Below are 15,892 nucleotides of genomic sequence, written 5' to 3'. Positions count from 1 at the left end.
CCAATCCATTCTCATCTTCTGGATTCTTTCCTTCAACTCAGAGGTCTCATCATACATCCACTGAATTCTGGACATCTAATCTGCCTTCTATCATGCTCAACATTTCATGGAGCTCCATCCATCAATTCTACAAGAAGTTAGCGTTTGTCACCCTTTGTTGTTTCGGACTTTTCATGTTTAATATCTTATTCCTTTTGAGCATCAACTAGAAAGAGGAAGAGTGTTAACTGGGTGCTCTATTTATAGGCTATTCTCTGTGCTGATTGGCTGTTTTTTCTCACTATAATAAGCTTCTGTTAGCTTCTTATTATGTTTATGTTATTTATCTTATCAATGTTATTGTTCTTTAAAAGGGTGCATTGAGTAGTTAAGAAAGAGTAATGCAAAAATACTCGTCTCTGTGTCTTTAATAAAATCTAGATTATACCTTCAAACAATTAGGATAATCTGAATTTTAATCAAACTGTCAGACTCCTCCTTTTGAATTAAAAATTATTATAACCATATTCCTAACAGAACAGGTCAAATATGTTCCTCTGCATGCGTAACCATGATATTGCACCCATAATCCCCATTTATAAAAATTATAACCATATTCCTATCAAAAACCGGTCAAATGTGTTCCTCTGCATGTGTAACCTCGATATTCCACCCATAATCCCATGTAGAAAAATAATTATAACCATATTCCTAACAGAAACAGGTCAAATGTGTTCCTCTGCATGTGTAACCATGATCTTGCACCCATAATCCCCATGTAGAAAAATAATTATAACCACAACCCTAACAGAAACAGGTCAAATGTGTTCCTCTGCATGTGTAACCATGATATTGCACCCATAATCCCCATTTATAAAAATAATTATAACCATATTCCTATCAAAAACCGGTCAAATGTGTTCCTCTGCATGTGTAACCTCGATATTCCACCCATAAGCCCCATGTAGAAAAATAATTATAACCATAACCCTAACAGAAACAGGTCAAATGTGTTCCTCTGCATGTGTAACCATGATCTTGCACCCATAATCCCCATGTAGAAAAATAATTATAACCATAATCCTAACAGAAACAGGTCAAATGTGTTCCTCTGCATGTGTAACCATGATCCCCATGTAGAAAAATAATTATAACCATAATCCTAACAGAAACAGGTCAAATGTGTTCCTCTGCATGTGTAACCATGATCTTGCACCCATAATCCCCATTTATAAAAATAATTATAACCATAATCCTAACAGAAACAGGTCAAATTTGTTCCTCTGCATGTGTAACCATGATCTTGCACCCATAAGCCCCATTTATAAAAATAATTATAACCATAACCCTAACAGAAACAGGTCAAATGTGTTCCTCTGCATGTGTAACCATGATATTGCACCCATAATCCCCATTTATAAAAATAATTATAACCATAACCCTAACAGAAACAGGTCAAATGTGTAACCATGATCTTGCACCCATAATCCCCATGTAGAAAAATAATTATAACCATAATCCTAACAGAAACAGGTCAAATGTGTTCCTCTGCATGTGTAACCATGATCTTGCACCCATAATCCCCATGTAGAAAAATAATTATAACCATAATCCTAACAGAAACAGGTCAAATGTGTTCCTCTGCATGTGTAACCATGATATTGCACCCATAAGCCCCATTTATAAAAATAATTATAACCATAACCCTAACAGAAACAGGTCAAATGTGTTCCTCTGCATGTGTAACCATGATCTTGCACCCATAATCCCCATGTAGAAAAATAATTATAACCATAATCCTAACAGAAACAGGTCAAATGTGTTCCTCTGCATGTGTAACCATGATATTGCACCCATAATCCCCATTTATAAAAATAATTATAACCATAACCCTAACAGAAACAGGTCAAATGTGTAACCATGATCTTGCACCCATAATCCCCATGTAGAAAAATAATTATAACCATAATCCTAACAGAAACAGGTCAAATGTGTTCCTCTGCATGTGTAACCATGATCTTGCACCCATAATCCCCATGTAGAAAAATAATTATAACCATAATCCTAACAGAAACAGGTCAAATGTGTTCCTCTGCATGTGTAACCATGATATTGCACCCATAATCCCCATGTAGAAAAATAATTTATAACCATATTCCTATCAGAAATAAAACACATATTTTCATTGGCATGTGTAACCCATAATCCCCATGTTTAAAACATCTATTCACAGGTTCCTACCAAACCAAGTAAAATGTGTTCCTTTGCACATACATGTACTATATTAAATTAGTAATCCAGTCCTCCAAAAGCATTGAGTCATTTTTCTATTATATTATTTAATGTAATTCCATTATACAACTGTATATCAGCAAGTGAATAGTTAAAATAGTAATAAATAGTAGCAACTACTGTTTGCAATTTAGTATCAAGCACTGCAAAAAAGAAAATCATATTTTGAGTTACAGCAGTCATTACCATGAATGTGTGTAAAAAGTATAATGACATCTAGTGATAGTGTTTAGTATTGCAGCCACTCATCCCAATATGCAATTTAGTATGTCCCCTGCTTTATGTGTCTGTGTACAGTAAAGTTACAAATGTATAAAAAGTATTAAAAAACCATTTAGTCTGAGGGTTTCATACACTGTATCCATGTAGGTGAGCAGAGCTGGCTGGCGAAAACAGGGACTTTACATCCGAAAATACGTCTCCCCTTTTTATCCCTGGAGCCACAAACACTGCAGTATTATTGGTAACCCTCATCTGAACCCCATAACAATTATTGAAGTAAAATAATGCTGTATGACCGAGAAAGACTATTGACATATTCATAGAAACTGCAAACACAAAACCCAGAGTGCACAAGCACAACCCAAGCAAAAACGTGACCTATTAGATCAAGGAACAGAATTCAACCACAAGAACAACGTGTGCACGAAACAAAACACATGACTGCAAAAGGTTCATCTGATAATCCCCCTGTTATATTACTGTGCGTCTATTCCTCCATATTTTAGCGTTGTTTGTCGTCTTTCCAATCCTAATTTACTATGCTAGGACTCTGACCCTTTTGATCACTTCCTCAGGTGCCTGTAATGTGTCCTTCCCACATCTCATTATCTACTATATTCCCCACCCCTCATGTAGTTGTATCCTATCAATATCTCACGTTGTTCTGTCATTCTCTTATTCCCCTCCCCTCATGGGAGGGGAATGAGGGGAGGCCCTATGCTTAGGCCTCAGTCCCCTCCTCTTGCTTCCATTACCGGTGCCACACGTCATTTCCCACAACATATCTACCGTGCAGTGTATGAACTAGCGGGCGATGTGCTGTGCTGGTTATGGCTGCTAGAGGTGATGTGACCCGGGCTATCCGTATCCCGGGCCGGCACGGCTATGCAGTGGAGTTCTCCCCATATAGCCCTTCTCGCCTGGCTTGTGCCTCATCTCAGAACTATGGCATATCAGGTGAAACACGCTGTCCCCAATGCTGGGCTTGTACTAAATGACAGCATTTTACCAATGTTATTAGTTGGTTTTAAGCAACATATTTTCTTTCATAGCAGTCTGATTACAAGGAATTAAAGTATATGTTATAATGGTAAATACTACATCTCCAGAGCTGCTAAATTCACAACGTATTCCCATGTATATCTTGGCAGGTTTTAACCCTAAAACTACTTTATGAAATACAGAATGGTGGTATTGGATCTTAATCTAATTAGATTATCTTCAAAACTTGTATTCAGCAGTTTCTTTATAGTATTGAAGGGCTTTTATAGTGTTTAACTTACATGTTTTAATCTATTAGAACATGTGATTTTAACACTAGCAATAATAATATGTTTTTAACCCATGCAAAGAGGTTAAACACATACTTGAAATCCTGCTCTGGACCCGCAGAGTACTGCAGGTCCAGAGCGGAAATTGATGCTAATTAAATAAGCAGCACTAGTCGCATGACCCTGCTGGGACTTTATGTGATAACCCCCCACTTTGCGGGGTTAAACATATAACATTAAAATGTTACTAGTTGTACAATTACATGCTGTAATCTATTAGAGCATGTAATTTTATCTCTATTATTATTGCCCTTTAAATAGCCATTCATAGTGGGTGGTCATAAATATGCATAGTATAATGCAGAAATAAAACACTATGTTGCAAATGATGGGATACAAAATAAATGTTTTAAAAGCATTTAAAACTCACTTTGTTTTAAAAATTTGCATTGTTTTGCAGTCTAGGGACAAACCCTTACATTGTTATAAAAATTTGCATTGTCTTGCAGTCCGGGGACAAACTCTTTGAAGAGCTTCCAGTATGTTTATTTTATCTTATGTATTATCCGTGTAGGCACAGATAGAAATGAGCTAATTTGCTGATTAAGCAATCAGTCTGTATACTTTGCAGGGTCGGGGTTCAGAATCCTGCGGTCTTCACTCCAGCCTCTTTTTGTTCAGTGGAAAAATTTCAGACTTAAATTTGCAGGAAAAATAATGAAATTACATTGCATATTTTTTGCTGCATGTAATTAAACATTTTATGAACAGTTACATTTCAGCAATAGGGATATGGTTTGACAAGAGGGATTCAGTGTAAATATGTATTTTGGTTAAAATCCGTATTGCTAAATATACTTTTTTCATATAAATATTGAGATATACAACAATCATTTTAAAGGAATAGCATGTTATCTTACTTAGTGGCACATAATGCAGATGCATGGTGCTGTGTGACGATTTGAGGCTAATTAATATATGTGGTAAGGTCAGGGCCGGCTTAAGAAATTGTGCTGCCTGGGTCCGAGTATGCAATGAATCCCTCTCCAGTAGTAACATTATTGATTAATATATCAACCTACTAGCCTGGCCGCCGTCCTTACTATGCCTGCCTACCTGCATGCCTTTAGTGCTTATGCATAATTGTGCAATAAGTGGGAGGGAAGTTGCACTTTTCCCACCTTTAATGTCAACCTTGACCGATTTTGTGTCTTTGTACATAATGGTCTGAGTCTGACAGTGGCTAAGTCACTGAAGTGCTGCCCCTTGTCAAGTGCTGCCTGGGTCCCTTGGACCCACTTGGTCCCATGGTTGAGCCGGCCCTGGGTAAGGAAAAGAATGAAAGAAAATAATTATAAACAATGCAAAATGTTAGGAGCCAGAGGTAAAATTCTAGAAGCCATAGCACACTGGCTCCCAGGATTTGTCAAGCTCTGTAGTGATAAATCTTGAGTGAAGAATTATAAAGCAGTTAAAAATACTTAAAGGGACATTAAACACTAAATACATGCTAGATAGAATGATGCATTCAAAGAAAAGATTAGACCATGACTAACATGTAGATGTATTTTTTAAAGTTTCATTAGTTGTTTAAAAAGTGACAAAATAAGTGTAAAGTTTTAGTGTCTATAAAACACTGGGAGCTGCCATGTTGTAACTTGTGCTACCTTCTCTGCTGTGGCCAATTAGGGACAGTTATACATAGGTCATTAGCGTGTGCAGCCAATGGTTCTGCTGGATTTAACAGTGTTCTGCACTTCCATTTCTAACAGGAACTGAAAAGCTCACAATTTCAGAATGGAATTACAGGCAAAGAGGACAAAATAAATAATGAAAGTATATTGCAGAGCTGTTTTATTATATACAATTTATCATTTTATATTACCATCTCAAAGTGTTTAATGTCCCTTTAAGGGAAGGCATTAATATTTTCTGATGTCAATAAAATATCCAGAATGTGTTTGCTTTTCTGTAAACTTCCTAAGTTAGTAGCCAGTTGCTCACAGCTTAAGCAATATGCTCACCTCTGTAAAAGTGTAGGCACCCAAATGTGTTCATCTCTTTCTTTTATCGCTCTTTTTTTTTTTTTTTTTACATTTCTCACATTGTGAAATATGATTCTGTCCATATTTAGAATATTTTTGGAATCCTCGTCTAATCAAAATTTTTTTTATTTTTTTATTTTAGGTTGTGGAACGCTGGTTGTGCTAGAACAAACTGAAACTGGCATTGTTGTTCTTAAGAGGTAATGTGTATATACAACGTAAAATCATTTCAAATGGATACAGAAAAAGAATCGGTCTACCATGGACAAACAGCTCAGTAGCTTGTTCTGTGGTGAGTTACCACCTGGGAGCAGCCTCTTTTAGCCCAATTGTCCTTTTCACATATAAGAACTTTCCTAAAGTATATCAGTCTGATCCCACCTAGTAAGGCCAGTTCAGCCCCAAAATATTGGGCAATTCTCCTCTGAACAAGGGAAATGGCAAGCCCGGACAATAGTTTCAGCCTTTTGTGGTAACTCGCCATAGAACAAGCTACTGAGCTGTTGTTCGTTTCTGGTAGAGCGCTTCTCTCTCTGTATGCATTTGTATTATGACCCTGGCAAAGTTTCCGTAAGGGTGATGGGGAAACCAGACATGGACTCCTTGCCCAGTGTGCTAAGAGGGATATGGCTGCACCTTACTGATGAGGCCCAAAGAAGGCCGAAACGATCGTCTGGGGTTGTCATGTTCCATGTTCAGAGGAGAATTGCATGGTATTTAGGGGCTGGACTGACCTTACAAGTGGGATCAAACTGATATACTTTAGGAAAGTTCTCCTCTGTGAAAAGCACACTTGGGCTAAACGAGGCTGTTCCTAGGTGGTAACTCACCATAGAACAAGCTACTGAGCTTTTGTTTGTTCCTGGTAGAGCGCTTCTCTTTCTGTATGTATTTGAAATAATTTCAGACTATTTGCATTTCAGAAATATCTTTTGTTTTACACTATAATTGAGTATAAAGAGCTATAACAGACTGCATATGAGATATTGATTCATTTTAAGCAACCACAGTAGTGTTGTTGGATTGAATATTGAGATTATTTTAAAACATCTGGGACATTAGGCATCCATTGCTGGAAAAATTGCTCTAAGTTTGAAGAAAAGAATCAAGATCACATCTCCTTTGTGCACCCAAACCATATCATCTCCAATCAAGCAGGCAAGATATATTAAAGGAATAGGACGGTTAGAATTGTAATGTGCATGGGTTCATTTTAATTTTAAATAGAAACATTTTTGTAATATTCTTATTAGCAAAAAAAAAAGCTTCTAGTAAAATTATAATTTTGTTTCACGGTATATGCAAATATGCTGTGAGGGCTTTTGCGGCAGTTTTCAAACACCATGAGGCCTATTTATCATATGTCTGTCGGACCTGATCCGACAGTGTGGATCAGGTCCGACAGACATCGCTGAATGCGGAGAGCAATACGCTCTCCGTATTCAGCATTGCACCAGCAGCTCGCAAGGGGGTCTCAATCAACCCGATCGATTCCTGTGCGACTCATCAGAGCAGGCGGACAGGGTTAAAGACCGCTGCTCCATAACTTGTGTTTCTGGCGAGTCTGAAGACTCGCGAGAAACACGGTCCGTCAAGCTCCATTCGGTGCTTGATAGATAGGCCCTAAGCCTGTTTTTATGAAACAAATTATGTCTTCCATGATGCAATGCAAACCACTGTCAGCAATCTGAGCTTTAATACTGGGGCAGGGGCCCTTACATCATATGTGCACTATTAAACAGTAATTACTTTTACTGGGAGCATTTTTGCTAATGGAAATATAGTGCAAAAAATGCTTCTATTTAAAATTGAAATACACCCATGCACTTTTAAATTGTGTCCTCTATATCCCTTTAAGCCTTTGATTAACTTTTTTGTTTTAAAGCCCAAAATCCAATTTTTCAAAAAAAGCCTATTATAAGTTGTGGAATAGTGATCACCTGCCATGCATAAATGTCCATTTATTTGCATAGATGTGCTGATCAAAGTTATATGACTATCCCGAAAGGCCCTTATTTTTATTAGGAAAATCCCTTTGACTCAATTTTTTTCTTTCATGATTCAAATAGAGCACAACATTTTAAATAACTTTCCAATGTATTTATATTGGCTAATTTGTGTTGTTAGCTTTGTATCCTTTGTTGAAAAGAATACCTAGGTAGACTCACAAGCTGCTGATTTTTAGCTGTGTATATACAGTTGTGCTTATAAGTTTACATACCCTGGCAGAATTTATGATTTCTTGGCCATTTTTCAGAGAATATGAATGATAACACAAAAACTTTTCTTTCACTCATGGTTAGTGTTTGGCTGAAGCCCATTATTATCAATCAACTGTGTTTACTCTTTTTAAATCATAATGACAACAGGAGCTACCCAAATGACCCTGATCAAAAGTTTACATACCCTGGTGATTTTGGCCTGATAACATGCACACAAGTTAACACAAAGTGGTTTGAATGGTTATTAAAGGTAACCATCCTCACCTGTGATCTATTTGCTTGTAATTAGTGTGTGTGTATAAAAGGTCAATGAGTTTCTGGACTCCTGACAGACCCTTGCATCTTTCATCCAGTGCTGCACTGACGTTTCTGGATTCTGAGTCATGGGGAAAGAAAAAGAATTGTCAAAGGATCTGCGGGAAAAGGTAGTTGAACTGTATAAAACAGGAAAGGGATATAAAAAGATATCCAAGGAATTTTGATTACAAATCAGCAGTGTTCAAACTCTAATCAAGAAGTGGAAAATGAGGCTTTCTGTTTGATAACATACTGCATTTATCTTGCCATCAATTCTGACCAAATTTCCTGTGCCTTTGTAGCTCACACATCCAACAAAACATCAGCGATCCACCTCCGTGTTTCACAGTAGGAGTGGTGTACCTTTCATCATAGGCCTTGTTGACTCCCCTCCAAATGTAGAGTTTATGGTTGTGACCAAAAAGCTCAATTTTGGTCCCATCACTCCAAATGACTTTGAGTTTTGAGGTTTGAGGCTTGTCTCTGTGCTGTTTGGCATATTGTAAGCGGGATACTTTGTGGCATTTGCGTAGTAATGGCTTTCTTCTGGCAACTCGACCATGCAGCCCATCTTTCTTCAAGTGCCTCCTTATTGTGCAACTTGAAACAGCCACACCACATGTTTTTAGAGAGTCCTGTATTTCACCTGAAGTTATTTGTGGGTTTGTCTTTGCATCCCGAACTATTTTCCTGGCAGTTGTAGCTGAAACTTTAGTTGGTCTACCTGACTGTGGTTTGGTTTCAACAGAACCCCTCATTTTCCACTTCTTGATAAGTGTTTGAACACTGCTGATTTGCATTCTCAATTCCTTGGATATCTTTTTATATCCCTTTCCTGTTTTATACAGTTCAACTACCTTTTCCCGCAGATTCTTTGACAATTCTTTTGCATTCCCCATGACTCAGAATCCAGAAACATTAGTGCAGCACTGGATGAAAGATGCAAGGGTCTGTCAGGAGTCCAGAAACTCATTGACCTTTTATACACACACACTAATTACAAGCAAACAGATCACAGGTGAGGATGGTTACCTTTAATAACCATTCAAACCACTTTGTCTCAACTTGTGTGCATGTTATCAGGCCAAAATCACCAGGGTATGTAAACTTTTGATCGGGGTCATTTGGGTAGTTTCTGTTGTCATTATGATTTAAAAAGAGTAAACACAGTTGATTGATAATAAATTGCTTCAGACAAACACTAACCATAAGTGAAAGAAAAGTTTTTGTGTTATCCTTCATATTCTCTGAAAAATGGCCAAGAAATCATAAATTCTGCCAGGGTATGTAAACTTATGAGCACTATTGTGTGTGTGTGTGTGTGTATGTGTGTGTATAATATATATATAATCTATCTTGTTTTTAGCTTTCAGCTAGCTCCTAGGAGTGCATTACTGCTCCTTCAACAAAGTAGTATACCATGAGAATTAAGCACATTTAGATAATAGAACTAAATTGGAAAGTTGTTTAAAATTGTGTAATCTATAGGAATCATGTAAGAAAAATGTTAGTTTTCATGTCCCTTTAGCTATAGAGTTTAGAAAAATCACACTATATTGTTTGCAACCTTATTTATTAAACATTTAATAGAAATATGCATTTTTCACACATTTTGTTGTGCAGTCCTCATATGTCATAATATATTCAAAATATAACATTATAGTGTGAATCTGTTTAGTCTGCTGAAAAATAAAAAAATATATAATATGTTTAGGTTTCTTATTAAAAAATGGCCTACAGCGGGGGGTTAAATGTAAGCAGAATCTAAAAACGCAAAAACATCCAGCACCCAGGTGGGAAATTGCTTAGCATTCAAAGGGTTAAAAGAGGATCCTGGAGTTATAGCACCACTGGGCAAGAAAGCCTAGTTGGGGTACTGGGTAGTTGTAATAAATTCCATAATTTCACCAATCCAGTTGTCATCATGTAGTCCTTTGGATTTTAATAAACTTGTATCTAGTTTGTATAGAACCAGAGTTAGCTTTTACACAGAGTAGACCACCAATTGTAGTTTTTAAGTAATATAATTACCTTGCAGGTGTGGTAGGTTTCTAGCAAGTGTATAACATACAAAAGGAATTTGAAATGACCCAGATAAACATGGAGATGAGGATACTCTTCGTTTATAATACTGTATGTTGTATTCTCATTGAGCTGACCTGGTTCAAAGGCAGGAATGAAAGACTGATTCTTGAGATTACATATTAAAATTGGAAATCATTACAAGATTGTTGTATTTTTTTTAATTCTTTTTCATTCAAACACTTGAACAAGAATCTGTATGTCTTTTTGCAGCAATGGGAACTGGGTAAATTATCTGAAGGTCCAGGAGGTCTTCATTAATTTGCACATAGACTTTCCTCAAAGAATCCTGAAGCTCATTAAACAGGAAGAGCCTTTGTCTTTTGCAGTAATTTCATTATTCATGTTTTTTTTTTTTTTTTTTTTTTTTTTTTTTAAATTCCAACTTTATTTAACCCCTTAGTGACCAGAGCACTTTTCCATTTTCTGTCCGTTTGGGACCAAGGCTATTTTTACATTTTTGCGGTGTTTGTGTTTAGCTGTAATTTTCCTCTTGCTCATTTACTGTACCCACACATATTATATACCGTTTTTCTCGCCATTAAATGGACTTTCTAAAGATACCATTATTTTCATCATATCTTATAATTTACTATAAAAAAAATTATAAAATATGAGGAAAAAATGGAAAAAAAACACACTTTTTCTAACTTTGACCCCAAAAATCTGTTACACATCTACGACCACCAAAAAACACCCATGCTAAATAGTTTCTAAATTTTGTCCTGAGTTTAGAAATACCCAATGTTTACATGTTCTTTGCTTTTTTTGCAAGTTATAGGGCCATAAATACAAGTAGCACTTTGCTATTTCCAAACCACTTTTTTTCAAAATTAGCGCTAGTTACATTGGAACACTAATATCTTTCAGGAATCCCTGAATATCCCTTGACATGTATATATTTTTTTTTAGAAGACAACCCAAAGTATTGATTTAGGCCCATTTTGGTATATTTCATGCCACCATTTCACCGCCAAATGCGATCAAATAAAAAAAATCGTTCACTTTTTCACAAATTTTTTCACAAACTTTAGGTTTCTCACTGAAATTATTTACAAACAGCTTGTGCAAATATGGCACAAATGGTTGTAAATTCTTCTCTGGGATCCCCTTTGTTCATAAATAGCAGACTTATATGGCTTTGGTGTTGCTTTTTGGTAATTAGAATGCCACTAAATGCCACTGCGCACCACACGTGTATTATGCCCAGCAGTGTAGGGGTTAATTAGGGAGCATGTAGGGAGCTTTTTGGGGTAATTTTAGCTTTAGTGTAGTGTAGTAGACAACCCCAAGTATTGATCTAGGCCCATTTTGGTATATTTCATGCCACCATTTCACTGCCAAATGCGATCAAATAAAAAAAAAAGTTACATTTTTCACAATTTTAGGTTTCTCACTGAAATAATTTACAAACAGCTTGTGCAGTTATGGCACAAATGGTTGTAAATGCTTCTCTGGGATCCCCTTTGTTCAGAAATAGCAGACATATATGGCTTTGGCATTGCTTTTTGGTATTTAGAAGGCCGCTAAATGCCGCTGCGCATCACACGTGTATTATGGCTAGCAGTGAAGGGGTTAATTAGGTAGCTTGTAGGGAGCTTGCAGGGTTAATATTAGATTTAGTGTAGAGCTCAGCCTCCCACCTGAAACATCAGACCCCCTGATCCCTCCCAAACAGCTCTCTTCCCTCCCCCACCCCACAATTGTCCCCGCCATCTTAAGTACTGGCAGAAACTCTGCCAGTACTAAAATAAAAGGTATTTGGCCCTTTTTTTAAAAAAAAAAAAGAAGCATATTTACATATGCTGATGTGTACGATCCCCCCTTAGACCCCAACCTCACTGATCCCCCCTAAAAAGCTCTATAACCCTCCCACTCTAACTTAATGGGCGCCATCTTGGGTACTGGCAGCTGTCTGCCAGTACCCAGTTTAGAAGAAAAAAATGGGTTTTTTTTACATTTATTAAAAGTTTCTGTAGTGTAGCTTCCCCCCACACAAAACCAACCCCCCACCCCTCCATGATCCCCTCCATGATCACTTTTTGTGCTTAGATTTGGGTCTTATTTATTAATACATTTTCCGTAGTGTAGCGGTTCCCACCCGCTCCCGCCCCGTGCACGCGCCCGCCCGCCACCCTCCGTGCACGCGCGCGCGCCCGTGCGCGCCCCCGACGATCGCGCCCCCCGATCCCGCCCCCCTTGACGTCATGCGGCACACCGATGGCCGCCCACCCGCCTCCCAAGTCGGCTCCCACCCACCAACGAAACCGGCCATCGATGTCCGGTGCAGAGAGGGCCACAGAGTGGCTCTCTCTGCATCGGATGGCCGTAAAAGGTTATTGCAGGATGCCTCCATATCGAGGCATCACTGCAATAACCGGAAAGCAGCTGGAAGCGAGCAGGATCGCTTCCAGCTGCTTTCCACACCGAGGACGTGCAGGGTACGTCCTCAGGCGTTAACTGCCTTTTTTTTGAGGACGTACCCTGCACGTCCTCGGTCATTAAGGGGTTAAAGTTCTTACAATATTCAAGAAGCAAATCAACTGTAGATGATAAAAAATATCCCTTATTAACTAGTAAAAACCAGTCCATTTTAGGGTATAGAACCATAAATTACTAGTACAGTCTTAAAATAGATCTGTAGACATGAGATTTCAACCTAAAAGATATTAAAGTGACAGTATGTTCACTGTGTTAGAGATCTCAACATTATGTTATTTCTCAATAGGAGTGGAGATGGTGTTGACAGTTTAAATTTGTTGGATATTATCATTATTTTCCGACTTGTATTGTGAAGATTCATTTCAGACACATAATCTTTCCATAATCAGCCATCATAATATTTTTCTCTCTAGTGTCTTGTGTGATATACCTATTTTCTTAGTATAATATTAAGTCAGTTACTTTCCATCACTGCATGTATATAGGGGGCCATTTTTCTTTTTTTTACTAGCAAGAACATAGTGCCGTTGATCACTATTTCTAATAAGCCAGACAGACCTGGTATTTTGTTTAATAACTATGTCAGTGCATTGTGTGAGGTAGTTATCGTCAATACATTTCATTACTCAGTTAATATGGCATTCCCCAAAAAAATCTTGTGCTATGGTATAAGACCACCACATATGATGCATATCACTTTGGTCAGTGCCACACTTCCTGCAGTTCTTACTTTGGTTGGGAAAGAGTGTTTTTAGCTTTTTTAGAGGTATAATACCACCTTAATGGGATGGTAAGGTCAGAATTTTTCTCTTTCATTAGTAAACAGTATTAATATATATATATATATATATATATATATATATATATATATATAACATTTCTTTCATGTAATTAACAAGAGTCCATGAGCTAGTGACGTATGGGATATACATTCCTACCAGGAGGGGCAAAGTTTCCCAAACCTTAAAATGCCTATAAATACACCCCTCACCACACCCACAAATCAGTTTTACAAACTTTGCCTCCAAGGGAGGTGGTGAAGTAAGTTTGTGCTAGATTCTACGTTGATATGCGCTCCGCAGCAAGTTGGAGCCCGGTTTTCCTCTCAGCGTGCAGTGAATGTCAGAGGGATGTGAGGAGAGTATTGCCTATTGAATGCAGTGATCTCCTTCTACGGGGTCTATTTCATAAGGTTCTCTGTTATCGGTCGTAGAGATTCATCTCTTACCTCCCTTTTCAGATCGACGATATACTCTTATATTTACCATTTCCTCTACTGATTCTCGTTTCAGTACTGGTTTGGCTTTTTACAAACATGTAGATGAGTGTCCTGGGGTAAGTAAGTCTTATTTTCTGTGACACTCTAAGCTATGGTTGGGCACTTTATTTATAAAGTTCTAAATATATGTATTCAAACATTTATTTGCCTTGACTCAGAATGTTCAACTTTCCTTATTTCCAGACAGTCAGTTTCATATTTGGGATTATGCTTTAAATTATCATATTTTTTCTTACCTCAAAAATTTGACTTTTTTCCCTGTGGGCTGTTAGGCTCGCGGGGGCTGAAAATGCTTCATTTTATTGCGTCATTCTTGGCGCTGACTTTTTTGGCGCAAAAATTCTTTTCCGTTTCCGGCGTCATACGTGTCGCCGGAAGTTGCGTCATTTTTGACGTTATTTTGCGCCAAAAATGTCGGCGTTCCGGATGTGGCGTCATTTTTGGCGCCAAAAGCATTTAGGCGCCAAATAATGTGGGCGTCTTATTTGGCGCCAAAAAATATGGGCGTCGCTTTTGTCTCCACATTATTTCAGTCTCATTTTTCATTTGCTTCTGGTTGCTAGAAGCTTGATGTTTGGCATTTTTTTCCCATTCCTGAAACTGTCTTATAAGGAATTTGATCTATTTTGCTTTATATGTTGTTTTTTCTCTTACATATTGCAAGATGTCTCACGTTGCATCTGAGCCAGAAGATACTACAGGAAAACCTCTGCCTGCTGGATCTACCAAAGCTAAGTGTATCTGCTGTAAACTTTTGGTAGCTATTCCTCCAGCTGTTGTTTGTAATAATTGTCATGACAAACTTGTTAAAGCAGATAATATTTCCTTTAGTGATGTACCATTGCCTGTTGCAGTTCCCTCAACATCTAAGGTGCAGAATGTTCCTGATAACATAAGAGATTTTGTTTCTGAATCCATAAAGAAGGCTTTGTCTGTTATTTCTCCTTCTAGTAAACGTAAAAAGTCTTTTAAATCTTCTCTCTCTACAGATGAATTTTTAAATGAACACCATCATTCTGATTCTTTGGACTCTTCTGGTTCAGAGGATTCTGTCTCAGAGATTGATGCTGATAAATCTTCATATTTATTTAAGATGGAATTTATTCGCTCTTTACTTAAAGAAGTACTAATTGCTTTAGAAATAGAGGATTCTAGTCCTCTTGATACTAATTCTATACGTTTGGATAAGGTTTTTAAAGCTCCTGCGGTTATTCCAGAAGTCTTTCCTGTTCCTAATGCTATTTCTGCAGTAATTGCTAAGGAATGGGATAAATTGGGTAATTCATTTACTCCTTCTAAACGTTTTAAGCAATTATATCCTGTTCCGCCTGACAGGTTAGAATTTTGGGACAAAATCCCTAAAGTTGATGGGGCTATTTCTACCCTTGCTAAACGTACTACCATTCCTACGTCAGATGGTACCTCGTTTAAGGATCCTTTAGATAGAAAAATTGAATCTTTTCTAAGAAAAGCTTATCTATGTTCAGGTAATCTTCTTAGACCTGCTATATCATTGGCTGATGTTGCTGCAGCTTCAACTTTTTGGTTGGAAACTCTAGCGCAACAAGTAACAAATCGTGATTCTCATGATATTATTATTCTTCTCCAGCATGCTAATAATTTCATCTGTGATGCCATTTTTGATATTATTAGAGTTGATGTTAGATTTATGTCTCTGGCTATCTTAGCCAGAAGAGCTTTATGGCTTAAGACTTGGAATGCTGATATGGCTTCTAAATCAACTCTACTTTCCATTTCTTT

General features: G+C 37.4%; 1 protein-coding gene across 1 annotated transcript in view; it reads left to right on the top strand.

Moving 5' to 3' along the window:
* Positions 1–3,234: 3,234 nt before the first annotated feature.
* Positions 3,235–15,892, top strand: part of PEX7 (peroxisomal biogenesis factor 7) — a 778,079-nt gene continuing 765,421 nt past the window's right edge. Inside the window, exons 1-2 of the mRNA XM_053710885.1 lie at positions 3,235–3,450; positions 5,952–6,009. Coding sequence (XP_053566860.1) covers positions 3,324–3,450; positions 5,952–6,009 — 185 coding nt within the window. The 5' untranslated portion in view covers positions 3,235–3,323. The remainder of the gene's footprint in view (positions 3,451–5,951; positions 6,010–15,892) is intronic.

The sequence above is a fragment of the Bombina bombina genome, chromosome 4, assembly GCF_027579735.1.
Source record: "Bombina bombina isolate aBomBom1 chromosome 4, aBomBom1.pri, whole genome shotgun sequence".
In the NCBI taxonomy this organism is placed as follows: Eukaryota; Metazoa; Chordata; class Amphibia; order Anura; family Bombinatoridae; genus Bombina; species Bombina bombina.
This window is presented reverse-complemented; position numbering and strand designations above follow the sequence as displayed.